Consider the following 26,848-nt stretch of genomic DNA (forward strand, 5'->3'; position numbering starts at 1 on the left):
TCCTGCAATTGCAAGTGCGGTATTTCCCCCACAGACCACCAGGGCGGCCGAGAATACCTTTGTTCAACCTAAAAATGACTCATTTAATCATCGAAAACGTTATGGAACACATTAATTAACTGAAAAATGTTGCATAGTGTGCCTTTAACTCTATCCTCTGTAATTAGTTCCAGAAACATTATTTTTATGCTTTGATTTACTGGAGAAAAACAGATTTTCATTTTCCATCTGCAGACATTTACAGATGGCTACCTGCAAAGAGGTTCCTCTGGCTTTTTTTCAGACGCTCAACAATTCCATTTACTTCAGAGGTAAGTGATGGCACACTTCTCTAGCTTTCCGATCTGTTGGATGTTTTTGTTGCTCCTGGGTAGATCAGAGCATTTTATTCATCCTGTTTGTCCGTTTACAGACAGTGAATGTGACAGCGGATGTGAAATCCAAGAAGGTAGCTTATTTATTAGCTTGTTTATTTTGATTGATCTCGAGTTGCTAAAAGATACGCCCCTACTGGCCGTGACTTGCCTAAAAAATATGCATCTTGTTCAGATTCTTTCCGGAACGCGAGAAAAACACCCAAATCCTGCTGGATTCAAAGCTTGGACCAAAAGTTCCTGGTGTTTAAAGCTCCTGGGAACCTGGAGTTCGAGAGCCGGACGCTGATTGAACAGAAAGAGCCTGGTAAGAGAACAACCCAACTCCTGTTGCTTTGCTGCGATGGTTTATCAAATGATTGACTTTAAAATAACCCAGTGTGGCTGTCTCTATGGAATACATTTTGATCCATTATTGTTTTAAATTTCAGTTCTTCAGATCGATTTTTACGGATTGCGTTCTTTTCTTTTCCACGAGTAAAGACGCATTTCTATTTTATATGTGAAGCGTGTTGGTTAGCATTTTACTACATCGGTCGAATCTATAGGAGGAGAGTCTGAAGTCGAGTCTGAAGTCATTAGAACGCGAGTACGGACTTTGCCAAATACAACAAAAAATGGCCATCGTCAGCCGCTGCAGACGGGCTGCCGTTAGCTTCGGAGCTCCGCTGGTGCCGCAGTCCTCTCAAGTTCGGAACATTTTCTTTTAAATTACGCATTTAATCTGTGAATGGGCGATATGGCGACACTTAAAAGTACAAGGTTCTCGCCTCAAATAATCTTGAAACTTACTTTTATTGAACAACAGCAACAGAAAAGAGAACATTTAACTTAGTACTCTAAGCTCTGTGAGTGCAAAAGATGGCCGCCAACCAATGTGCATAAGTTGACTCTCTAGGACACGCCCCCTCCTCATTTGCATAATGAGGCAGAATTGCATACAGAAATGTAAAAATGGCAGGCAGAAATGTAAAGGACAAAAAAAATAAGTAAGGTAAATATTACAAAGGCACATAAATAAAGAAGCCAATTAAAATAGTCATATACATTTATGTCTAACTTTATAATTAAATTTCTACTTACATTTATTTGTTTATTGTATTTTTGTTGGCAGTTAATTGTATGCTTATTTATTTATTGAGCATTTATTTATTTCTGTATTTATTTTTAAATATGGCAGAGTTGGTCCTCCATACTGGTCATTGGGGTGAAGTGAATAATCTGATTTGTGAAATGCTATTTGAAAGGAACGCAATTCGTAAAACTCAACCTGTAAAAGAGAGAAAAACAAAATCAAATTTCAATTGACAAAATGTGTTTCTTTCTTCCAAATTTCTATGTAATTTCTGTTTACTTGCTAAAATAATGGGGAAAAAAAATCATATATTTTCTTTTTTTTTATATAAACTTTTGTTTTGTTCCTAAACCTAAACCAGGGTTCTGCAACCTGCGTCCCCAGACCCGCATGTGGCTCTTTGGACTCTCTCTTAATAGTTGATGAAAGGGATAAAAAAGACCTAACTAATGTACAATAATAACAAATACCTGTTAGAAGCTTTAGTGTTTTTATAAAGAATATTTGAATTAAATTTTCACAACCGAGGGACATTTAAAGAACAAAGAAATATGTTTTCTGAGCCATTTTAGCTTTTAAATAACCAACTAAACTAACTAAAAATACTAAAAATGTCCTGTAGCAGATATTTAAGAAAAATATTAGGTCGTGTTTTATTAAAGAATCATATAATATTTGGTAGCTCTAAGCGACTTTTAATTAAGCATGCGTGCGGATGGGCCGTGGTTAGCGTGCACGACTCACGAGTGAGTGACTCGGGTTCAAATCCGACCTTTGCCACATGTCTACCCCCCCCATCCCCCCTTTCCTGTCAGTTTACTGAAAAAACAGCCACCAGTGCCGCAAAACTCAAAATCTCTCTGGATATAAGCATACAGGATATACATGTAATGTATGGAGGGCGATATATTGAATAAAATTGAATTATCTGGATAGTTAAAATGACTATTGCAGCCATTGAGTCCAAATTCGCATGATGACATTAAGCCGTCTGGATCGATTTCACTGAGAGTTTTATTTTTCCCACACACTTTCAATGCATCATAAATAGTGTTGCGCCAGTGCCCTTTTTTGGCCCAGATCCTGTTACCCCATACCTGGCTGTGCAGTATCGGCCCATACCAGAACTGCATACTACTTGGATGTAAAATAATTGCCATCATGGCTTTGTTAAGCTGCTGCCTACCTTTGTGAAGAAGGAAAAAGACTAAAACAAAGTGAATCCAGTAGAACTTTTTATTGCCTACCTGGACTTGGGGACAATAGTTGATATAAACTTCTGGCACTCAAAATGGTATCAATGCCCTATTTGTTGGTACTCGCTGATACCGCTGGATCGGGGCCCTGCCCGATACTGGTATTGGTATCGGTGCAGCACCAATCATAAATCCCTCCTCCAAACTGGATTATTTTCTCGCACACTACAGCAACTCCACAAACTAAACATGGCGACAGCAGGTGATTCAGCTGAGCGATATACGGCAGCGGTTTGGATTTCATGCCGAGGACGTCAAACAAAAGGCGCCAATTTGTAAAACCATTGCTGCAAAAGGAAGTATGGAAGCTCATTGGTAGAATTCCCTTATGACAGAAAGAAGGCCACGATTCACACCATTATATCATCCGGAGGGGGGACACATTTAATTACAAAACGAATTCATACAACTGTCTTAAACACTTACTTACATCTAGCAATGCTTCGTCAAAATTCAGTTATCCCCCAACCTTCAGTCCATTCTAGGCGGCATTTATAGTTTCCACGTCGCATTACGTAACTGCACATGCACAGGAATATCATGTCGAAAGCTTACTGGAATTCATGTGTGCTGGTTGATGCCAGCGGTCGATTTGACACTCGGAGGAATGTTTATACAGATGTTATCTGTTCTGCCAAAGACTCATACTTGACCTTCAGCATGTACTGTTTTGTTGCTAAGTAAGTATAGGGCCACGTGTGAGGATATATAAGACAATAAACTGCTTCTACAGAAGCAGTACAGATTTATTCCAGCACCTAAAAAGTCATGGGCTGCGGAATGAAGAATGTTATAAACTCTGCATGTCAGCGTCTCTCTGCTCGCCAATTAAAACGTTCAATCAATCAGCTGTGAAACGATGGCCTCGAGTTTGAAAAATCGATCCCATATGAGAGAAACGGGAAGAGATGGAGGGAAATCACAGACGATATTTATGACTTTATTTTAGTTTTTTTTAGATGCTCTAATACCTGTGATGTGATGGTCTGTGCTTCTCTAAACTTGGCAACGTTCTCAAATTTAAAACTTTGTGCTTCTTTAAAATTCCCAGCAGGCAAAGATCAATGCTGATAATTCTCTAATTTTTATTTCCACTTTTGTTTTTATAATTTAAGGTAATTTTCTTTTTTCATTCCGCAACTTTTTTTAATTATGCATAAAATAGCCCTTTTTTATTTTTTTATTTAGTATTGTTGTTTCCTGATTGGTTGCTGGGATCTTGTTAAAGGTTTAATTCTGACACCCAAAGACATTCTGTGACGGAAAAGCTTTGATCTGGTTGAAATAAAATAGAAAATAAAAAACATTTGAAACCAAAAGTTTGAATGAGTATCAGTGCAATTTTATGCACACTATTGTTTTTGAAAGTAATTGAAACATATTGTGATATATATCGTGTATCACAATTAGGGGTGGAACGGTTCATAAAATCCACGGTTCGGTTTCGTGCTCACGGTTTTCGGTTCGGTATATGTTGATTGTTAGCCTGACATGTTGGTCATGTTGCTGTTAGCATAAACAAAACGTGTTGCACAATGCTTGCACACTGTTGCACTTTTATCCACAACTTTCTTTCCGCCGTCATCGTAGGTCACTCTAAATGCAAAGTGGTGCCATACAGCAGACCTATAAAGTGCTGCTGGCGCGTCTTCCAACTCCTGTTCTTTCCCAATCGCCATACCCACACAATTCTCCACAACAACTTTTTTCCTGCTACACCCGGCTACGCTGCTTCGCTTCTTCTTCTTCTTGTTTACTACTGGTGGTTGGCTTTGGTCGCAGTACCTCCACCTTCTGCTCTGGAGTGTAAACGCTTCGCCTATGAGAAAAAGGAGCAGCGCATGAACCGAACGCAACACACACCAACCGAACCGAGACGGTCGAACCGAACGGTTTGCGCTCCGTATGAACATCTGAAGGTGAGAGTCGTTTGGTCTGTTTTTCCGCCAACTGTCCTGGTTTTAAGGTGTTTTGCCCACATGCAGACACAGACGGAGAACAAGGAGCAGTTTAAGATGTTTATTTAGGCTACAGGCAACTATGAATGGTTCAGAACGGGAGCCGCCGGCGATGTTCGGAAGCATCAGCGTTTGGGGCTCTGCGGGAGGAAAAGAGGAGACTGATTAAAACTAAGAAAGTTAGGGAGATCTGTGTTGTTGCTGAGGAGTTGGATGGCTGACAAATGGGTTGAGCAGACTGGAGACAACGTAAATGACAAGCAGGTGACCAGGATTCCAAACGAGACTCCGCCCTGTTAGGCCGGGGATTATGTTTTTGGAGCCAAGCCAAGCCCAACACCAGTAGAGAATGTTTAATAGAAAAAAACAAAAAAACGAAAGTAACTCTCTGTGGTTACCAGAGATAATTAACTCCAGAGGTTTAGTTTGATGAGTGATGAGCATTAACCGTTCCCCGTCCAAGGCAGTGACCTGGAGTGGTGCGGACAAAGGAACTGTCTCGATCTGAGGCTCCGAAACAAGTTAGTGGTCGATTAAATTAAGATCAGAACCAGAATCAACTAAGGCGGAAACATTTAAACTGTCTTGAGCCAAAACCATAGTAGCAGGAAGACAAAAGCGAGACGTATCGGGCCTACTGGTAAACATGGAAGGTGAAAACATATTTCGGTCCGTTGTCTTCCCCATCGTTTGGCCGCACCGGACAGGAGTTAACGTAGTGTCCAGGAGCTCCACAATAAAGACACAGATTATCTGTGATGCGTAGTTCTCGCTGTTCCTGGGTTAAGCAAACCCGACCAATCTGCATCAGTTCCGGAGGTGACAGGGGACCTTCCACGGGAAGTGATGGATTTGGCCTGTGTGTAGGGGGAACTGATGGCCGTATGGGTCTGTCTAATCGCCCCCAACTTCTACTGTGTAATCAGGCGTCCAACTGAACAGCAATGGCCCCTAAACCCTCAGAAGTCTCTGGCTCCTCAACTCGGTGTGGAATAAAAATTGAGCCCTGAGAGTAAGAAGAAAATGTTTAATTTCTTTGCAAAGGAGAATCACAGAACAAGCTGAACACAGCTCCCAATGTGACTCTGAAGCATTCAGAATCACACCCCTCCATTTAAGAAAAACCCACACGCATACACACACCAACATTGAATTTTCCCAGAAGAAACACTTCATGAAAAGACATTAATATACGTTCAGATAAACATTTCAGCTGTTTTCCGTTCACACCAGAGACAGGAAGTGAGAATGTTAAACACAATAAGGACCTGTTTATCTAGGTTTCCCCCTTATCTAACGCAGGGAGGAAACTCCTTTTCAAACCTCCTTCCTTTCACTACATCTCAGCATAAAGAATGGAACAAAGTTTCTAACTTATCACCCCTATTCAATTAGAAAAACCTGGCACACTTTAATATTTAATCTTACTAACATTCAAGGAAAAAACACAAATCACAATTCCTCCCTTTTTGTTCTTTAAAAGAACAATTACAATAAAACAGAGCAAAAACTGTAAATGATATAAAATGCGTAGAAATATAAATGAGTAAAATAACATAATGTGTAAAACAATAGCAAAAACAAAAATAACAAGAATCAATACTTCAGTCTCAGTACTCAGAACCTCCATTGAGACAAATCACTGGAATTAAGCTGTTGTTTCAAAAATAGACATCTATGTGATCATAAGCAAGATAAAAGAAAATACTTATTTTTTAAGAATAAGAGTAAGAAAACAAGAAAATTATAACAGGACAAATAAACATCAAAATGTCAAAGTCAATTCAACCTAGAATGATTGTTTAGATCAGAACGTAGCCCTTCAACTCAATCAACACAAGAAAGCAGTCTGCAAGCTCAGAGAATTAGTGAAAGCAGCCTACAGCTGTAAACACCACTAAGAATGACCTTAGGATGAGATAACAAATTTCAACTGTTAATATCTACTGTTTCTTTAGGTTTACCTGAATTAAGAATAGTCCAAATTCTCATAAAGGGAAAAATTTTAGAGAACTTAGTAGAAATAGTTAAAGGATAGTACACCCAAAACAGATTAGCCTTCATTTTCTACTCACCCCCATCGAACAACACTCTGGAGTACTTTTTTGATATCTCAAACTCTGGTCTGAGGCTTTTGCTTCAGCTGAAGCTTTAACTAACAGTTTGTGGACTTCCTGATAGGTTAAAAAAATTACAATAGTCACCGGATGTAACCCAAAAGCATTTGGATCTAGTTTCTCAGCATCACCCGGACAGGATATTTCTAATTTTTGCAATGTTCCTAGATGAAAGAAGGAAAAAACAGAACCTCTTTGATATGGGATTTAAATGACAGGTCCCGATCAAAAATAACACCAAGATTTTTTTTTCTTTATTATTAAATCAGTTTTTAAACCCATCCCAAAAAAAGTGATGGCTAAACAGTTTTTTTTTGGACTCTGGTCCAAAGACTTAACTTTGTTTTGTTGATTCAGAAGAGAAAGTTAAGAGTCATCCAGGTTTTTATGTCTTCAAGACATGCCTGTAATCTATGTAATGGGTTAGCTTCATCTGGATTTATAGACAGATATAGCTGGGTATCATCAGCATAACAGTGGAAATTAATCCCATGCTGTCTAATAATTCTACCAATTGGGAGCATGTATAAAGTAAAGAGAATTGGTCCTAGCACTGATCCCTGTGGTACTCCACAGGTAACCTTTGAGCGTGTTGAAGATCTATCATTAACATGAACAAACTGAATTCGATCAGATAGATAAGATTTAAACCAGTCTAGTGCTGTTCCTTTAATTCCAACAAAATATTCAAGTCTTTCTAAAAGAATATTATGGTCAACTGTATCAAATGCAGCACTAAGATCCAACAGGACGAGCACAGATACAAGTCCATTATCTGAGGCCATGAGAATATCATTAGTGACTTTCACCAGAGCTGTTTCAGTGCTATGATGAGCTCTAAAGCCAGACTGAAACTCTTCAAAAAGTTCATTATGGTGGAAGTGATCGCAGACTTGTTTGGCAACTACTTTCTCAAGAATTTTGGATAAGAAAGGAAGATTGGATATAGGTCTATAATTGACCAAGTCATCTGGGTCAAGAGACGGTTTCTTAAGCAGAGGTTTAATTACAGCAATCTTAAAAGCTTTAGGTACATATCCCTGTAACAGAGATAGATTAATCACATCTAAAATGGAGGAGGAGATCAAAGGGAATACCTCCTTAAATAACCTGGTTGGAACTGGATCTAACATACAAGTTGAAGGCTTAGATGAAGACAATAATTTTGCTAATTCAGAGAGTTCAACTGGATCAAAGCAGTCTAAACCCGGTTCAGATTCCATGACTACCTCAGGTACAATCGCGGATAGAGGAGTGCTTATGATCTTATTTTTAATAAGATCAATCTTATTTATAAAGAATCCCATAAAATCATTGCTGCTAAGAGCAGGTGGAATGGACGGTTCAACAGAGCTATGGCTCTGGGTGAGTTTGGCAACTGTATTAAAAAGAAATCTAGGATTATTCTTATTCTCCTCTATTAATGAGGAGAAGTATGCTGCTCTTGCTTTACAAAGGGTCCTCTTATACAGCAGTAAACCATTTTTCCAGACTAGGAAGGACTCTCGCAGGCCTGTGGAGCGATATTTTCTCTCCAGTTTCCTAGCATTTTGCTTCAAAGTACGCAGCTCTGCATTAAACCAAGGAGCAAGCTTTCTATTTTTAACGGTTTTCATTTTCAAAGGAGCTGCGTTGTCTAAGGCAATACGCAGAGAACTAGCAACCCCATCAACAAAATCATCAACCTGTGAAGGGGAATAAGCTAAGCTTTTGCACTCTGCAGCACTGCTCAGTGACACAGAGCAGAGAGAAAGTGAAGCAGATTCTTTAAAATTTATAACTGCACTATCTGATAAAGATCTACTAAAATTGAACCTTCTTTTGGGGGAGGAGAACTCTGTTAAAGTAATCCTGAAGGTTATTAGAAAGTGGTCAGAGAGGACAGGGTTGTGAGGAAATACTGTTATTTCTTCACATTCTATGCCGTATGTCAGCACAAGATCCAAAGTATGAAGATGAGAATGCGTGGGACTATTCACATTTTGAACAAAGCCAATAGTGTCTAAGATAGCATTAAAGGCTGCTCTTAAGCTATCGCCTTCAATGTCAGCATGGATGTTAAAATCAACTAAGGCGGAAACATTTAAACTGTCTTGAGCCAAAACCATAGTAGCAGGAAGACAAAAGCGAGACGTATCGGGCCTACTGGTAAACATGGAAGGTGAAAACATATTTCGGTCCGTTGTCTTCCCCATCGTTTGGCCGCACCGGACAGGAGTTAACGTAGTGTCCAGGAGCTCCACAATAAAGACACAGATTATCTGTGATGCGTAGTTCTCGCTGTTCCTGGGTTAAGCAAACCCGACCAATCTGCATCAGTTCCGGAGGTGACAGGGGACCTTCCACGGGAAGTGATGGATTTGGCCTGTGTGTAGGGGGAACTGATGGCCGTATGGGTCTGTCTAATCGCCCCCAACTTCTACTGTGTAATCAGGCGTCCAACTGAACAGCAATGGCCCCTAAACCCTCAGAAGTCTCTGGCTCCTCAACTCGGTGTGGAATAAAAATTGAGCCCTGAGAGTAAGAAGAAAATGTTTAATTTCTTTGCAAAGGAGAATCACAGAACAAGCTGAACACAGCTCCCAATGTGACTCTGAAGCATTCAGAATCACACCCCTCCATTTAAGAAAAACCCACACGCATACACACACCAACATTGAATTTTCCCAGAAGAAACACTTCATGAAAAGACATTAATATACGTTCAGATAAACATTTCAGCTGTTTTCCGTTCACACCAGAGACAGGAAGTGAGAATGTTAAACACAATAAGGACCTGTTTATCTAGGTTTCCCCCTTATCTAACGCAGGGAGGAAACTCCTTTTCAAACCTCCTTCCTTTCACTACATCTCAGCATAAAGAATGGAACAAAGTTTCTAACTTATCACCCCTATTCAATTAGAAAAACCTGGCACACTTTAATATTTAATCTTACTAACATTCAAGGAAAAAACACAAATCACAATTCCTCCCTTTTTGTTCTTTAAAAGAACAATTACAATAAAACAGAGCAAAAACTGTAAATGATATAAAATGCGTAGAAATATAAATGAGTAAAATAACATAATGTGTAAAACAATAGCAAAAACAAAAATAACAAGAATCAATACTTCAGTCTCAGTACTCAGAACCTCCATTGAGACAAATCACTGGAATTAAGCTGTTGTTTCAAAAATAGACATCTATGTGATCATAAGCAAGATAAAAGAAAATACTTATTTTTTAAGAATAAGAGTAAGAAAACAAGAAAATTATAACAGGACAAATAAACATCAAAATGTCAAAGTCAATTCAACCTAGAATGATTGTTTAGATCAGAACGTAGCCCTTCAACTCAATCAACACAAGAAAGCAGTCTGCAAGCTCAGAGAATTAGTGAAAGCAGCCTACAGCTGTAAACACCACTAAGAATGACCTTAGGATGAGATAACAAATTTCAACTGTTAATATCTACTGTTTCTTTAGGTTTACCTGAATTAAGAATAGTCCAAATTACTCACAAAGGAGAAAATATTTAGAGAACTTAAGTAGAAATAGTTAAAGGAATAGTACACCCAAAACATGATTAGCCTTCATTTTCTACTCACCCCCATGCTGAACAACACTCTGGAGTACTTTTTTGATATCTCAAATGCATCTGGAGATCTGGGAGGCTTCTTGCTGTCTGCTGACATTCAAATAATGGAGGTCTATGGCGCCCGAGGCAGAAAGGTCCATAAAAGTCCACAAAAAACGTGTCAATATTCCTCCATACTGCTCGTCCAATGTATTCCAAGTGTCCTGAGTGGGTAGCATCCATAATTTACTCGAAACGAAGTCATTTAGAATGTTTTTAGAGCATAAACAGTAGTGTATAGGATTTCCTAAAAGCGCGTTCACGAGTCTACGGAAACCGCGGCAGACCAAACCAGATGAAAGTGCGCATTCAGCGTCTGCTCTGCCGATAGTGCAAGCGTAGAAGAGGAAATGTGCCGTTTACCTGTGCAAAGAAAGAAACAACGAAAGAAAAATGTCTGAGGACTTCAGTGTTGAGGAAGAGCATGAGTTCTTTGCCGAGCTGAATGCGCACTTTCATCTGGTTTGGTCTGCCGCGGTTTCCGTAGACTCGTGAACGCGCTTTTAGGAAATCCTATACACTACTGTTTATGCTCTAAAACATTCTAAATAACTTCGTTTCGAGTAAATTCTGGACGCTACCCACTCAGGACACTTGGAATACATTGGACGAGCAGTATGGAGGAATATTGACACGTTTTTTGTGGACTTTTATGGACCTTTCTGCCTCGGGCGCCATAGACCTCCATTATTTGAATGTCAGCAGACAGCAAGAAGCCTCCCAGATCTCCAGATGCATTTGAGATATCAAAAAAGTACTCCAGAGTGTTGTTCAGCATGGGGGTGAGTAGAAAATGAAGGCTAATCATGTTTTGGGTGTACTATTCCTTTAAGTAAAAAGTATGACACAACAAACCTAATCCTTGAAGTACATCTTTTGTCTTTAAATTGTTACTCAATGAAATGTAAGTAATCACTACCCCCATCTAGATTTACCATGTTTTATTAATGGAATGGCAGTTCTGCAAAGAGAATAAAAAAAAAAACCTAAGGTGAGATTTTTTACGCCGGCGCATGCGCATCAAACAAATTAGAATGCTTGGACCCAATTCGGGCCAGTTCATCCTTTAACGTCTCATCAAGAGCCTGAAAAAACACAGCCGAGCCTCCCTGATGGCGGCGACCGCAGGCGAGATTCGGAACGTCGGTGTTTGGGGCTCTGCGGGAGGATAAGAGGAAACTGATTAAAAAATCCTGCTGTTTATTTATCCTGATATGGACTGGGTGATATGTTAGGGACAAAAGGACGCCACTTCACTTTATGTAAAAGAAAATGATCAACCTACAGAGGGCTGAATTCCCAAAACACCCCAAAAATCACAGTGAAAAAATGATGTGGCAGGCTAGTCCATTTTGGTGAAATTTCATTGCAGCAACTCAAAATGGTATTCAGTAATTTGTATGGCCCCCTCGTGCGTGTATGCATGCCTGACAATGTTGGCGCACACTCCTAATGAGACGACGGATGGCGTCCTGGGGTACCTCCTCCGCGATCTGGACCAGGGCATCACTGAGCTCCTGGACAGTCTGAGCTGCAACCTGGCGGCGTGGGACGGATTGACACATAATGTCACAGAGGTGTTCTATTGGATTTAGGTCAGGCGAGCGTTGGGGCCAATCAATGGTATCAATTCCTTCATCCTCCAGGAACTGCCTGCATACTCTCGCCACATGAGGCCGGGCATCGTTGTATTGTTTTGCACCAGCAGGGAACCCAGGATCCACTGCACAAGCATAGGGTCTGACAGTGGGTGCAAGGATTTCATCCCGATACCTAATGGCAGTCAGGGTGCCGTTGTCTAGCCTGCATAGGTCTGTGCGTCCCTCCATGGATATGCCTCCCCAGACCATCACTGACCCCCCACCAAACCAGTCAAGCTGAACAATGTTACAGGCAGCATAACGTTCTCCACGGCTTCTCCAGACCCTTTCACGTTTGTCACATGTGCTCAGGGTGAAACTGCTCTCCTCTGTGAAAAGCACAGGGCGCCAGTGGCCGACTTGCCAATTCCGGTGTTCTGTGGCTAATGCCAATCGAGCTCCACGGTGCCGGGCAGTGAGCACAGGGCCCACTAGAGGACGCCGGGCCCTCAGGCCACCCTCGTGAAGTCTGTTTCTGATTGTTTGGTCAGAGACATTCACACCAGTGGCCTGCTGGAGGTCATTTTGTAGGCCTCTGGCAGTGCTCCTCCTGCTCCTCCTTGCACAAAGGAGCAGATAGCGGTCCTGCTGATGGGTTGTAGACCTTCTACGGCCCTGTCCAGCTCTCCTGGAGTAACTGCCCGTCTTCTGGAATCTCCTCCATGCTCTTAAGATTGTGCTGGGAGACACAGCAAACCTTCTGGCAATGGCACGTATTGATTTGCCATCTTGGAGGAGTTGGACTGCCTGTGCAACCTCTGTAGGGTCCAGGTAGCGCCTCATGCTAACAGTAGTGACAGTGACCCTAGCCAAATGCTAAACTGGTGAAAAAGAGTCAGAAAAGATGAGGAGGGGGGAAAATGTCAGTGGCCTCCACCTGTAAAACCATTCCTGTTATGATGGTCGTCTCGTTGTTGCCCCTCTAGTTCACCTGTTGTTAATTTCATTAACGCCACAGCAGCTGAAACTGATTAACACCCCCCTCTGCTACTTACCTGACCAAATCAATATTCCAGAAGTTTAATTAACTTGATGCTATACTCTGATTACAAAGTGATCCTTTTTAATAGTGTAGTTAATGTTACTAAATAAATAGAAATGAAGATGAAATATATGTTGCAACAGCAGTTATAACTACATAATAGCATACACTGTGACTAGCACTGAGGTGATGCAAAAACTCTATGGCGGCTGTTTGCCTACACTGCAAAAATGTTCTGAAAATGAGTAAAAATTTATTAAAATAAGAGTATTTACTCTTAATATAACCATATAACCAATATGAGCATTTCAACCCTTAAAATAATATAATTACATATTATACACTTCAAATATGAGACTGCCGTTGTTTATTTTTTATTTTAAATGTACATTTTCTTGTTCCAATGGCAAAGTGTCTCATTTACCTGCTCAATTCAAGAAAAAATGCTCTTATTTTAAGTAAAATTGACTTACTTACATTTACATTTTTGCAGTGCATGATCTGCTTATCTGTTCTCCATTTTTCATTTGGATGAAATAATAGCTGCATGAATCATGACAGCAGACAAGATAGAGGAGAGCAGGAGGCGGGGTTACCAATCTACTCGCTCTGGAGAGCAGAGTTCGCTGCTTTTAGATGTTGTCTCCAAAGTCTCCAGTAGCAGAAAAAAGTCTCTAGATTTGGCGCTAGGAGCTTTTTAGAAATCAAAGTGCTAGAGGGGTCTGAAAAGTGGCTAAATATAGCGACTAAAGCGCTAAGTTGGCAACACTGCTCTTTGCATGGTTTGTTTTCAAATGGTTTGCTTCACAGTTTCTGCTGTGCTAAAAAAAAACATCTTTATGAACGATAAAACTGTTTGTTCAAACAATGCATATCATCTCACAGAATCATCCTTCACGTGGGGAATCTTAGGTGCAGCAGCGACGGCGTAAAAGCAAGTCCAAACCTGCAAAAACAGGCATACCGCTGACTTCTGTCTTCTACCTATAGCTTCTGCACTGAAATCTGCTCCAACCGTCGCTGCATACATCCCCTGAATTATTGAAAGATTTAAATAGAAAACATGAGGAATCAAATCTGCACCGACAGGTTTCTGATAGATCTTTGAGTGCTTGATGACCTCAGAGGCTTCGCTGTTAACCTTCTCTGATAAGAGTCGCCCAAACTCCTTCATAATGATGATCATTAAAAAAAGGTTGAGGCTGAGCAGCAACACGCTGCAAAAACCATCTAGATTTAAGTCTTAAAAATTCTTAAATTAGGTGTATTTACCCTTCATTTTAGCTGATAAATACAATTATTTGCCAATGGAATTAGTATTTTTACGCCTAAAAAAGATAATTAGATAATATGCACTTGAAATAAGATAAAGCTGTTTTTTTTTCTAATTTTAAATGTAAATGGTCTTGTTCCATTTGCAAAGTGTGTCGCTTATCTCCTCAATTCAGGATAAAATGCACTTAATTTAATAAAAAATGACTCATTTAGATTTCCATTTTTTGCAGTGTGGCTTGTCTACAGTGAAAAGAAGGACTGGGTTATTTACTTTGGCCTTTTTGGAAACACAGGAAGGAGCAATCAGCTAAGTGAGCTTAGTGCTTGGAAAAAATCTTTCATTCCTTTAGAGACAGCATGAAAAGTCAGCTGAGTACAAAACATAGAGAGGAAAACAAGAAGAAAAGGGACAAGAAGAGAGGGACACAACCTAGAACAGAGAATGGATGTCTATTCTATTAACATTTCTCTATCTGGATAACGGGTCTGTTTATGTGTTGTCTTCTCCATTCAGAGGGCCCCCTGCCGGTCTTTGGCTAAGGCTCCACATGTCTGAAATCCGATCCTGCCTTCATATTTCCAGTTTTGTCTCCTACATCTTTCTTCCAGCTGGATCTCATGTTTTTTGTTTTTTTTCTTCCAGACTCCACATTTTCCATCCAGATTTATAACGATACGAATATTAGTGGCAGGCAGCCAGTCATGATCAATGTAGCGGATGATGGCAAGAAGTTGACAGTAACCTGCCAGGAGAACAAGGAGGTCTCTGCAGAGGAGATGGTGAATAAAAGCTGCTTCCTGATAATCATGGTGCACCTTGTGATGCATACGTGGCCTAACCAGTTTTCCCACTTCTCGTCTCTCCCAGGATCCCAACGGTCTGAATATGATTAATGGAGCAGGACACAAAGCCATATTCAGCTGGGAACAGTGCAATCCTGGGAAATACATGTTTGAGTCCACCTTGTTCCCGGGTTTTTTCCTGGCCCTGGAGGAAGCGGACGCCTGCCTGCATAAACTGGTTCTGCGTCGAGTAGCCAGGGACGAAGTGGACGAATCAGCCATGTTTATGTTGACTACTTGCAGCTCGTAAAGCTTTGTGTTTGTAAATGACTTCACCCACATTTGAAGGCCGCTGCTTCTATCTCAGAGCCGCTGTTCTTTGTAGCAAAGGTTTAAAGGTGTGGCAGAAAATCTTTTTTCAGCCTCCTGTTTTAAGCTTTGCAAAGAGAGAACAGCTCATCATGTGGCACCGTAATCAGCCCTGTTCTCATCTGAGCAAAGTTATCACATATGTTATGAATAAACCTTGAGATTTTATTTTTTTATTTACCTGTAACCTTTATTTTACCAGGAAGTCCCTTGAGATAAAATCTCTTTTTCAAGGGAGACCTGGAAGATGTTTTTTATGGGAATAAGGAATGTCTGGTCTGCAAACAACTTTAAGCAGGGGAATTAACTTTCATAGTGAGTAAAAAGCATAAATATAAAATCGAAATTTTCTGACCACAACGGTTAGTGATATGGGGGCGGTTTGGGATTCAGGCTTGGACCTTCATCCTCCTCTGGACATCCAACTGTCTTCTGTCTCACTGGACTAAAACATTTCATTTTAAAGCTCTTCTTTGATGCAACTGTTTTGTTTTTTAATTATAATTTGTCATCCTGAAGCGGAGGTCTCTTCCCGCTTTATTAGGGTTCCTTCTATATTATACTATCCATTTAACCAGTTTTTATATCATAACTAAAGAAATAACCGCCTGTTTTTCTACTACACAGTATATTAAATAAGTGTATCAATAAAAAAACAAAGCCAAGTGTGAGCAGCTTTTTTTTTTACTGTGTAAATATTTGCACAGATTAAAGGCGGAGCTCAGTTTTCTTTACTTCCTCCTGCATCAGCTGAAATCTCTGCATGCAGGGAGAGAACAGAGAAGAAGAAGAAGCTTTCTGCAGCATCAGGGAAATCCTCCGGTTATCTGGTAGATTTCTGACGGATGCTAAATTCAGCAGCAGCACAGCGGTTTGCAACCTTTAACTCAACAGGATGTGCGACTAAAAAAAAAAAACACAAGGTTTTAAATTGCTGTTAGACCTGATCAGTGGATGGAGACACTTAAATGACTTAGAAGCAAATGGAGGCTTTCAGCCCAATCAACAAACATCTAAACTCATTTCAAAATGATAGAATTTACAAAGAACGCGTTGAATTATTGTTTGTTTTTTTACAATCAGCCGGGATCAGATTCGTCCCAAAGCGTTGGTTCCTCCTGAGCTGGCCAGTCCAAAGTCCCTTTCATTTGCTCCAGAGCAGAGCCACGGCTTTGCAGATGCCCACGTCGTTATAGTTGAAGTAGCAGAGGCCTGCGAAGGTGACCGTGGACAGAAGGAAGAGGCCCGCGTTGGCCATCTTGATCTTCGTGTCCCCGTGGACGTAGTCTGTCAGCACCTGACCGATTCCCCTGCACAGGAAAAACACCGTCAGTGGAAAACGTTCCCGTCGTCTGCTTCCGACTTTCCCAGGAAAGCCCACATGAAGCTAGACGGCTCTAATGAGAGCGAGTCACTAACCTACAGAAGCATACTGAAAAAACAAAACATCTGAGATCATAATGATGAGATCTTGACTCATAATTACAAAATAAGATGACGTAACATTTCATTTTTAGGAGATCAGGAAGGACAGTCATGGTTGAGCTACGCTACATGAAACATGAACAATGATTTAATCGGCTTTTATTTCCTTTTACCGTATTTTCACGACTATAAGGGGCATATAAACTGTGACTCCATGCGTGCCCATCTCACAGCCGATGTGAAAAACATGGTGAAACAAATGAACGCTGTGCTCGCCATTATCTTCGGAACTTCAACCGCTCGACATCGGTGTGAACCGGCCATTCAAAGTAAGGCTGCGAGCGACGTGGGAGCGATGGATGACAGACGGAGACCACAGTTTCAGGATAAGAAGGCAGCGCCGGGCAGATTACGCCACCGTTTGCGGATGGATTGTAGATGCTTGGACTAACGTGTCTGCTGGCTCTGTTGTTCCAGCTTTCGCAAAAGCCGGCATTATTTCTGAGGAGCCGCACGACATGGAAAGTGACTGACAGCGAAGAAGTGGAAATTGCCATGTCTGATTTAGGCCCCGTCCACATGAAGTCAAAACGAACACGAAACGCTAATATTTTCCAGAACATTTGTCGTAAAGACGGAGACGTAAAATAAATGTGATCGTCCACACGAATGCATGAAAACGCTGCCTGTAAGTGGCGCTGTGGTGCCAAAGCAAAAATAGGCGACGAAATGTTGGGCATGCGCAGTAATATTTATACATGGTTGCCCTGCGGGTCCATTTTCGTGGTTCAGTCAAATTCAGGTGCTGAACTATGTCGTCCATATTGCTCTGTTCTTCCTGGAGATATTCCAGAAGAAGAAGATTCTGTTGTAAGCCCGACAGCAGGGTGAGTAGCATGAGCAGCAACCATTCAACACAGTACGGCGCCATTGTTGTTGTGATACTGTGTCGCGCATGCGTGTTTAGAGGCGACGCTATGACGCATGCGTGTAAAAAAAAAAAAATTCGGTAAGAGCTTAAAGATGGAAACGCGAAAACGGCGTTTCAGAATCTTCCCACTCTGAAGGCTTAATAAAAAAAGATCGTTTACAGACCCCCGAAACGCCGGCTTCGTGTGGATGAGAGGCTGGTTTGGTGAAAAATTTGTGCGTTTAGGCCAGGGTTTGACTTCATGTGGACGGGGCCTCAGCGCAGCTGTTTAATTCAGAAACAGAGGATGATGACTTTGATGGGTTTGATTAATACTTTGTAATAAATACATGAATAAAGCACAATCATACTCAGTTTTGCTCCCGCTCTATTTTTAAATACGCAGTAGAGGTATTTAAACGTAGTAGAGGACATGTACCGGTATATAAAACCCGCACCCTATAGTCCGGTGCGCCTTATGTGTGTGTTAAATACAGTAATGGCACACATAAATGAGACTGCGCCTTTTAGTACGGTGCGCCTTATGGTCGTGAAAATATGGTAGTTTTGCGACGCTGGGAGTTTCCTCAATGTGGATGGAATAGTTTTATTTTGTCAGCAATGCGCAGAAAGTCCAAAAAGTCCACTCTACTCTGACCTGCTGGAGTAATTAAACCAGAACGGGACGCTTTATGGTTAGAAATTAATGCATCTGATATTCATTCCAGCTGACTTGGTGGTGTTTCACTGTCTGCCGGTACCTTCTCAATAATCCTAGATCCTCAGCTGAGGCTTCAGGATCGTTTAAAACTCCCAGGTCAACTTCATGCAGCAGGTCGATTCATAGAAAAACTACGACCAAACGGAATCTGTATTAATGGAGCCGTTGAGGAATTTTCACGTATGGTCACATGGCTGCATGTTTACTCCACCAGTAGTAACTCAGGGTTATAGCTGAGTACTTTATTGATGAAGTGGAAACAGGAGCGGAGCTCCAACGCGCATCAGGTCAGACCTCGGTACAGAGAACTGTTCAGTGTTAAGAAGTAATCATGAAGACCAGTTTTCTCAGAGATGCTTTGTTGCTGGCTTAAAGGAATAGTACACCCAAAACATGATTAGCCTTCATTTTCTACTCACCCCCATGCTGAACAACACTCTGGAGTACTTTTTTGATATCTCAAATGCATCTGGAGATCTGGGAGGCTTCTTGCTGTCTGCTGACATTCAAATAATGGAGGTCTATGGCGCCCGAGGCAGAAAGGTCCATAAAAGTCCACAAAAAACGTGTCAATATTCCTCCATACTGCTCGTCCAATGTATTCCAAGTGTCCTGAGTGGGTAGCATCCAGAATTTACTTGAAACAAAGTCATTTAGAATGTTTTTAGAGCATAAACAGTAGTGTATAGGATTTCCTAAAAGCGCGTTCACGAGTCTACGGAAACCGCGGCAGACCAAACCAGATGAAAGTGCGCATTCAGCGTCTGCTCTGCTGATAATGCAAGCGTAGAAGAAGAAATGTGCTGTTTACCTGTGCAAAGAAAGAAACAACGAAAGAAAAATGTCTGAGGACTTCAGTGTTGAGGAAGAGCATGAGTTCTTTGCCGAGCTGAATGCGCACTTTCATCTGGTTTGGTCTGCCGCGGTTTCCGTAGCGTTCAGTGAGAAAATGAAGGCTAATCATGTTTTGGGTGTACTATTCCTTTAAGTAATCATAACTAAATATATAGAAAAGATCTGGTAACTATGAGATATTTTCTCATAATTAAGAGATATTTATTTTCCGGTTTTCTACTACTGTTCTCGGCGGCTGGAAGGTGTTTTTCATACCTAATCCAAACTGCAGGCAGCAGGATAATAAAAGCCAACATATTCTGCCGGCAGGTTTCTACATTTGAAGTTAATTTAGTTTTAGTTTCAGAGGAGTGATCATAGCGCCCTGCATCAGCAGTGTTGCGTCTCTCTTCCTGCCAGCTCCCAGATCAGCTTCTCTGATTGGTTGATGCGGCGCATCCAGCAGCTAAAGTTCAGTTTTTCCATCTCCAGCAGCTGCTGCTTCTGAAGCTCATGATGCGCTGCAAGACCTTTTGCTGCACCTCAACCATTGACTTCACCTGTAAACCAGCTGCAGTCGTGTTTTTGGACAGTGGGAGGAAGCTGGAGTACCTGCTGGGGAATCCAACCCAGAACCTTCCTGCTGCATTCCTCTAAAATCCTATCAGACTCTTTATTTTAAACCTCATTCTAAGTGACGTCACACGGATCCAGAGGAACCCTACGTGTTTACGTTTGTATCCATGGTGATGCTGAAGGTTTAATGGAAGCTCTAGATGCTCCGACACATTGAAAGCCGTCTTCCTGCTTGGAATCAAAGTCCAGTGGATTGTTGAACTTTTTTGCTCATCTTACCAATGTCCATGCAGGGTGAAAGCAGCAGCCAGCGAGTAGTCGACCACGGGCCCCGGGCTGAAGTAAGCTGCAGGAGCCAAGGCCAGCAGGGCGATGCTCAGCACGCGCTCTGCTGTCCAGTGGAGCGACGCCGCTTTGGAGTCGGAGCCCGCTGCAGGAGAAACAGAAAGACGAGCATCGCTCAGCTGTGCTGGAAGCAGAAACTGACTCAGGTTCTGGAATAACTACCTCTGAAGAACAAAGAGACATAAAGAGAGCTTTTCTGTTTTAACAAAGTTAAATCAGGTGGAACCTTTAACCTGCCGTTCTTCAGGAGGTACGAACTCTTCCTTCTCCCTTTGGGAAAAACGACTCAGTTACACTCCAAAAAAAATAAAATAAAACCTAAGTCCATAAAAACAGGTTAAATAGAAGATTTTGGTTTTTAGAAGATAAATATTAGAACCTGAACTCAGCAGGACATAAAAGCAATGAGAATAGAATTAGTCTGTGTCCGTTAGCGTGTGCAGCAGCCGTCTCAGTGACCTCACCGCTCTGCAAAGTCACAACTCGTATCGCACTGCATAATTCTGCGTTCGCCGCTATGCAGACGATAGCCGAGTTTTATCAGTTCCTGCAGCTAATGACCGTTTTGCTGATTGATCCTTTTCTGGATTAATAACCAGATGATCAAAGGTTCCTTTAAAGAAGATTTACACAGAATTAAACAAAGCAAAGCTAAAACTGGCCTTTAGGACTTCTGGATAGAGCTTGTTTGTGAAAAAAAAAAAGGTTTTTTCATCTGGAATTCCAACCGTTTTTATATATTTTTGGTATAATTACCGCTATGAGTGGGTTCTTCTTTCAGCTAGCGTTGATCCTGGATGTCCTGGAGGTTGTAGAGGTTTTCCTGCTCCAGTACAGCTAAGTTTTCATTGATTGCTGATTAACAGGCTTTTGTTAAACTGTGATCGTCTGAATGAGCTGTGCTGAAGCAGGGAGACCTCCAACCCTAAAATCCCACATCCTCCGCAAACACCCCGCTCCAGACGGCCTGCGCAAAGCAAAGCCTACAGCCTCCACCGTTCCTCCCGTATTGTTCTGCTCCGACTTCCTTAAAGCTCGAGGAGAGCATGCACTATATCATTAATTTATCTCATATGATATATGAAATTATATATATCTAATTATATATTATATATACACTACCATTCAAAAGTTTGGGGTCACCCAAACAATTTTGTGTTTTCCTGAAAAGTCACACCTACTCACCACTAAACGTTGTGAAATGCATAGAAAATAGAGTCAAGACATTGACAAGGTTAGAAATAATGATTTGTATTTGAAATAAGATTTTTTTTTTTTATATCAAACTTTGCTTTCGTCAAAGAATCCTCCATTTGCAGCAATTCCAGCATTGCAGACCTTTGGCATTCTAGCTGTTCATTTGTTGAGGTAATCTGGAGAAATTGCCCCCCACGCTTCCAGAAGCAGCTCCCACAAGTTGGATTGGTTGGATGGGCACTTCCTGCGTTCCATACGGTCAAGCTGCTCCCACAGCAGCTCCATGGGGTTCAGATCTGGTGACTGCGCTGGCCACTCCATTACCCATAGAATACCAGCTGCCTGCTTCTGCTCTAAATAGTTCTGCACAATTTGGAGGTGTGTTTAGGGTCATTGTCCTGTTGTAGGATGGAATTGGCTCCAATCAAGCGCTGTCCACTGGGTATGGCATGGCGTTGCAAAATGTAGTGATAGCCTTCCTTATTCAGAATCCCTTTTACCCTGTACAAATCTCCCACCTTACCAACACCAAAGCAACCCCAGACCATCACATTACCTCCACCATGCTTAACAGATGGCGTCAGGCATCCTTCCAGCATCTTTTCATTTGTTCTGCGTCTCACAAACATTCTTTGTTGTGATCCAAACACCTCAAACTTGGATTCATCCGTCCACAACACTTTTTTCCAGTCTTCCTCTGTCCAATGTCTGTGTTCCTTTGCCCATCTTAATATTTTTCTGTTATTGGCCAGTCTCAGATATGGCTTTTTCTTTGCCCCTCTGCCCTGAAGCCCAGAATCCTGCAGCCGCCTCTTCACTGTAGATGTTGACACTGGTGTTTTGCGGGTTCTATTTAATGAAGATGCCAGCTGGGGACCTGTGAGGCGTCTGTTTTTCAAACTAGAGACTCTAATGTACTTATCTTCTTGCTCAGTTGTGCAACGCGGCCTCCAACTTCTTTTTCTACTCTGGTTAGAGCCTGTTTGTGCTGTCCTCTGAAGGGAGTAGTACACACTGTTGTAGGAAATCTTCAGTTTCTTATCAATTTCTCACATGGAATAGCCTTCATTTCTAAGAACAAGAATAGACTGTGGAGTTTCAGATGAAAGTTCTCTTTTTCTGGCCATTTTAAGCGTTTAATTGACCCCACAAATGTGATGCTCCAGAAACTCAATCTGCTCAAAGGAAGGTCAGTTTTGTAGCTTCTGTAACGAGCTAAACTGCTTTCAGATGTGTGAACATGATTGCTCAAGGGTTTTCTAATCATCAATTAGCCTTCTGAGCCAATGAGCAAACACATTGTACCATTAGAACACTGGAGGTGCTGGAAATGGGCCTCTATACACCTATGTAGATATTGCTCCAAAAACCAGACATTTGCAGCTAGAATAGTCATTTACCACATTAGCAATCTATAGAGTGTATTTCTTTAAAGTTAAGACTAGTTCAAAGTTGTCTTCATTAAAAAATAAGGCCATTTCAATGTGACCCAAACTTTTGAATGATAGTGTATATATTATATATATTGAAAAAATCCTCGTCAGCATCCAACATGTTCAGTTTCTGCCAAAGTTTGTTTTGAAGATGTCGGAGGCGCTCTTGGAAGTTTTGACGGGATATGAAGAAACCTTTAAGCCTCTCGGTATAAAATAAACATTTTGATTGAGATGAAAAATCTGCTTCCTGGGAAGTTGAAGTAAAACAGTTTGCATCCAATAATTTAATTGAATTGACTGAGTGGAATATGTGGAACCTGGGGGTAAATCCTGCAGCACAGCAGCCCTCCAGGACCGACGATGGACATACCTGAGCTAAAGGAACGCTTTAGTCTCTAGACTCAAGTTAATGATTATTCAGTTAGTAAAGTAGTTAAAGATTAATTCAGTAATCAGAAGTACGGCTGTACTCCTCCAAAACAACATGGTAAGAGGTGTGGGGTGAAAACAGGAACCCACAACCCATATAACTTCCGCTGCACTTTAAAGGTGAAGCGGAAACGTTCATTTACATCGTAAACTAACCGCCAACCACACACACACACACACATCAGATCACTTCCATCAAGTGTTTGCTAATGTGTCAGGTTGGCGTCCTGGTAAGCGGGCGGGCGGACAGAGCTGCAGCACTGACCGTAGAGCGGCTGCGATGAATGGATCCTGGCCGTCAGCGCGTGGGGCTGCTGGCGCTCCTGGTGAAGGACGGCGGCTGGCCTGGTATGCAGGACGCTTTGGTAGAACAGAGCTGAGGACAGAAACCACAGAGACTCCAGCTTTACAGGCAGGCTGGACTGTTTTCTTACTGAAAACTAAACTTTAGAAACATCTGAGAAACAAATGACAAACAGTCGCTATAGCAACAAGAATGAAACCCATTTAAAGTATTAAAAGGCTTCCGCTGCTCCACACTGGCGGCTAAACTGATTAAATTTAGATCATTGTGGTTTATTGAGGCAGTTCTGACACACAAACTAAGACCAAACCATGACACTTCCATCACCGTGCCCTACAGCTGGGATATCAGACGGGTTTAAAGGGCACATTTAAAAACGTCAGAAGTTGTTTTGATAATAATATCTGCAACAGTCATTCCAAAAAAGTTAAAAATCAATCCACTGGACTTGGTGTCTAAGGCTACGTTCACACTGCAGCCTGAAGTGACCCAATTCCGATTTTTTTGCCCATATGTGACCTGTATCTGATCTTTTTATGACAGTCTGAACGACACAGATCGGATTTTTTCAAATGCGACCTGTGTCTGTACGGCCAGGTCGCATTCATCCGACCTACACGTCATTGATACTTGACAAATGTTACTAAACGTTACTAATCTGCGTCCTACTAAGCGGAGGCGGGGAAAAACTAACAACCATGGCGGAAGATAACACAGAGAGCAGTCAATGGAGAGAAAGTGAGGTTGCTGACTTAATTCATATTTGCAAAGATAGCTCGATTCAGACCAAACTCGAAGGGTCTTACCGGAACTGGGGGAGGGTCTTTCTTTTTGATCTTCTTAAAAAGATTTCGTTCGTAATGTGCCTGCTCCTGTTGGAGAAGAACTTAAAGAACGCAATATACGCTGCGGTATTACGAGTCATGTTTACTTCCGCAAACACTGAGGACGCTTGCTACATGTGACGTCATCGCGTCCTCGAGTGCGCATGCGGGACACTTCGGTTGAACGCTTTCAGTTCACACAGCAGATCACATACAAGTCGCATATACTTGGAAGTGTGAACGGACACGCAAAAAAATCAGATTTCACGAAAAAATCGGAATTGAGCATTAAGGCCTGCAGTGTGAACGTAGCCTAAGTTTAAAGACGTTTCTCTTCCATCCAGGAAGATTTTTCGATCCAAAATGTCAGAAATAGCGTTTAGTTCCAGGTTTTATCCAGCAGCCCAACAAAGCCTGGTTTTAGTTTAGAAAACATGCAAATAGAAACGGATGAACGGGTCCCCCCCTTTGGAATGGGGGTCGTTTGGCTTCTTTTGTTAGCCTGCAATGCCCCATACCTGTCTATGTCTCTGAAAGGGGGGTCGTTAAAGGGAGGGGGTGGACTCAGATTTCTGCTTTCAAAAACCTACAATGCAGCCATATTCCTGCTATCATCGCAGCCCAACCCCTTTACAGGGCAACAGAAGACCCCGCCTCTTCAGCCAGGCCAACAATTCCCCTTAACGACCCCCCTTTCAGAGACATAGACAGTTTAATTTATTTTTGAGTTATTTTTTTACCCACAGGCAATCGCTGCAAGCTGGAAATCCAGCCTGGGGCCAGAATACTTTAATCCCTGCATATTGCTGCAGATTTAAATTTCTAATTCAGTTGTAGTCCAAACCCCCCCCCCCCCCCAAAAAAAAACCCAGACTGGATGGTATGGAAACCTGTTTCCACCACTCACTTAAAAAAATAAATTAACTCCCTCTAATGAGATGCTATCTCATTATTTTGAGATATTATGTCATAATGAGATAGTATCCCATAACGGCCTTCCATAGAATGGGATGGACGCAACTTTAAAACAAAGTGAAATTATAAGATTCTGGATATTTGCTCATATCGGCTCCATCTTTACAGTAATGGAACAAAACTCTAAAAAGCTGCAGCTTCCCGCTCTGGATGGCCACGCAGGTCACGCGTGCGTGTCCAGTCAGTGCGTGACCGTGATTTTATGACGCAGGTTTTTACAAACCGCCATGAAGCTCATCCCGGGCTGAAGGTGTTTCTATCAGAGTTGACTAACAACCCGCTTTACTGCGTGTCGTGAACTTGACAGCAGACCCATCATCAGCCGTGGTTTTAGGCCGCCGCTGTTCGTCCCTCTTCCCCGCCGCCCTCCTCCTCTCACCCCGCCGCCCTGTTCGGGATTAAAAACACCCAGAAAGCCTGAAAGCAGAGAGCTGTACTCACGTTTTACTCCCCTACGACACACAGAACTCAACCTGACGATGGCCGCCATGATGACTAACCCACCAAGGTCACCACTGTTACCCGGATGTAAATGAGTAGTCAATCACAACGAAGATGGTGAAAAGCTGCGAAGATGTCTCACTCCGCCTTAAGAACACTTCACTTATCTTTCTTTGTCCTTTTCTGTTCCGTGTTAAGTTATATAATAATAATTACCCTCCAATATTGCCCAGTTTTACGGAAGAGGATTAGGGCCACTGAAAAAATAAAAAAGTTAACTGATTATAAAATTTTATTTCAGTTTAACATGGGAAAAATACGGAAGAGGATTAGGGCCACTGAAAAAAATAAGTAAACGGATTTTTTTAAATTTTATTTCAGTTTAGTATGGGAAAAAAGTCAGAATTCTGACTTTATTCTCTGAATTCTGACTGAATTCTGACAATTAAAAAAGTCAGATTTCTGAGATTAAAGTCAGAATTCTGAGATTAAAGTCAGAATTCTGAGATTAAAGTCAGAATTCTGACTTTTTTCCCATGTTAAACTGAAATAAAATTTAAAAATCAGTTAACTTTTTTTTTTTTTTCCAGTGGCCCTAATCCTCTTCCGTACAGTTTGTTGATTTCACAATGCAATTTGCTTGATGAAAAATGTAATAAATAACTCATTAACAGTTTTTTGAAAGCACAGAAATTTCATGATTATATTAGATTTAATTGTAAGACAGATATTCCCGTTAAATCAGATACAGTCGATAAGGCATTCTCAGAATTTGTTAAATGGCCTACTCTACCTAAAGTCAAAGAAACACATTTTAAAGTGATAAAAATTTTTATCCTGTGGCAGAAATTTTAAGAAAAAGATTTGGTTTTAAGGTGGATCAATGTTCCTTTTGTAATAATAATAGTGAAACCGTTGAACATATGTTTTACCTCTGTCCCGCTACACACCGCTTCTGGAAAGAGTTGAAAGATTAGTTTTCTTT

General features: G+C 41.4%; 2 protein-coding genes across 2 annotated transcripts; one reads left to right on the top strand and one right to left on the bottom strand.

Annotated features, from left to right (window-relative positions):
• The first annotated feature begins 205 nt into the window (after positions 1 to 205).
• Positions 206 to 15,489, top strand: LOC119791857 (interleukin-18-like). The gene is made up of 5 exons (XM_038298197.1): positions 206 to 311; positions 413 to 448; positions 550 to 681; positions 14,938 to 15,074; positions 15,163 to 15,489. The coding sequence occupies exons 1-5, from the start codon at positions 245 to 247 to the stop codon at positions 15,385 to 15,387; spliced, it is 597 nt and encodes a 198-aa protein (XP_038154125.1). The 5' UTR covers positions 206 to 244; the 3' UTR covers positions 15,388 to 15,489.
• A 1,040-nt stretch (positions 15,490 to 16,529) lies between these two features.
• Positions 16,530 to 25,980, bottom strand: sdhdb (succinate dehydrogenase complex, subunit D, integral membrane protein b). The gene is made up of 4 exons (XM_038298198.1): positions 25,864 to 25,980; positions 23,585 to 23,695; positions 20,192 to 20,342; positions 16,530 to 16,756 (listed from the first exon to the last, which is right to left on the bottom strand). The coding sequence occupies exons 1-4, from the start codon at positions 25,910 to 25,912 to the stop codon at positions 16,591 to 16,593; spliced, it is 477 nt and encodes a 158-aa protein (XP_038154126.1). The 5' UTR covers positions 25,913 to 25,980; the 3' UTR covers positions 16,530 to 16,590.
• Between the last annotated feature and the right edge of the window lie 868 nt (positions 25,981 to 26,848).

Source organism: Cyprinodon tularosa, unplaced genomic scaffold (genome assembly GCF_016077235.1).
Source record: "Cyprinodon tularosa strain WSP-4 unplaced genomic scaffold, ASM1607723v1 ctg401, whole genome shotgun sequence".
Classification (NCBI taxonomy): Eukaryota; Metazoa; Chordata; class Actinopteri; order Cyprinodontiformes; family Cyprinodontidae; genus Cyprinodon; species Cyprinodon tularosa.

Bases quoted from the DNA above. Each gene is read 5' to 3' on its own strand.
- LOC119791857 (XM_038298197.1), top strand. From the start codon at position 245: ATGGCTACCTGCAAAGAGGTTCCTCTGGCTTTTTTTCAGACGCTCAAC. The intron at 312-412 runs GTAAGTGATGGC...GTCCGTTTACAG, and splicing joins CAATTCCATTTACTTCAGAG to ACAGTGAATGTGACAGCGGA. The intron at 449-549 runs GTAGCTTATTTA...CATCTTGTTCAG, and splicing joins CGGATGTGAAATCCAAGAAG to ATTCTTTCCGGAACGCGAGA.
- sdhdb (XM_038298198.1), bottom strand. From the start codon at position 25,912: ATGGCGGCCATCGTCAGGTTGAGTTCTGTGTGTCGTAGGGGAGTAAAA. The intron at 20,343-23,584 runs GTCAGTGCTGCA...TTTCTCCTGCAG, and splicing joins TTCATCGCAGCCGCTCTACG to CGGGCTCCGACTCCAAAGCG. The intron at 16,757-20,191 runs GTAAGATGAGCA...TTTCCTGTGCAG, and splicing joins TTCACCCTGCATGGACATTG to GGGAATCGGTCAGGTGCTGA.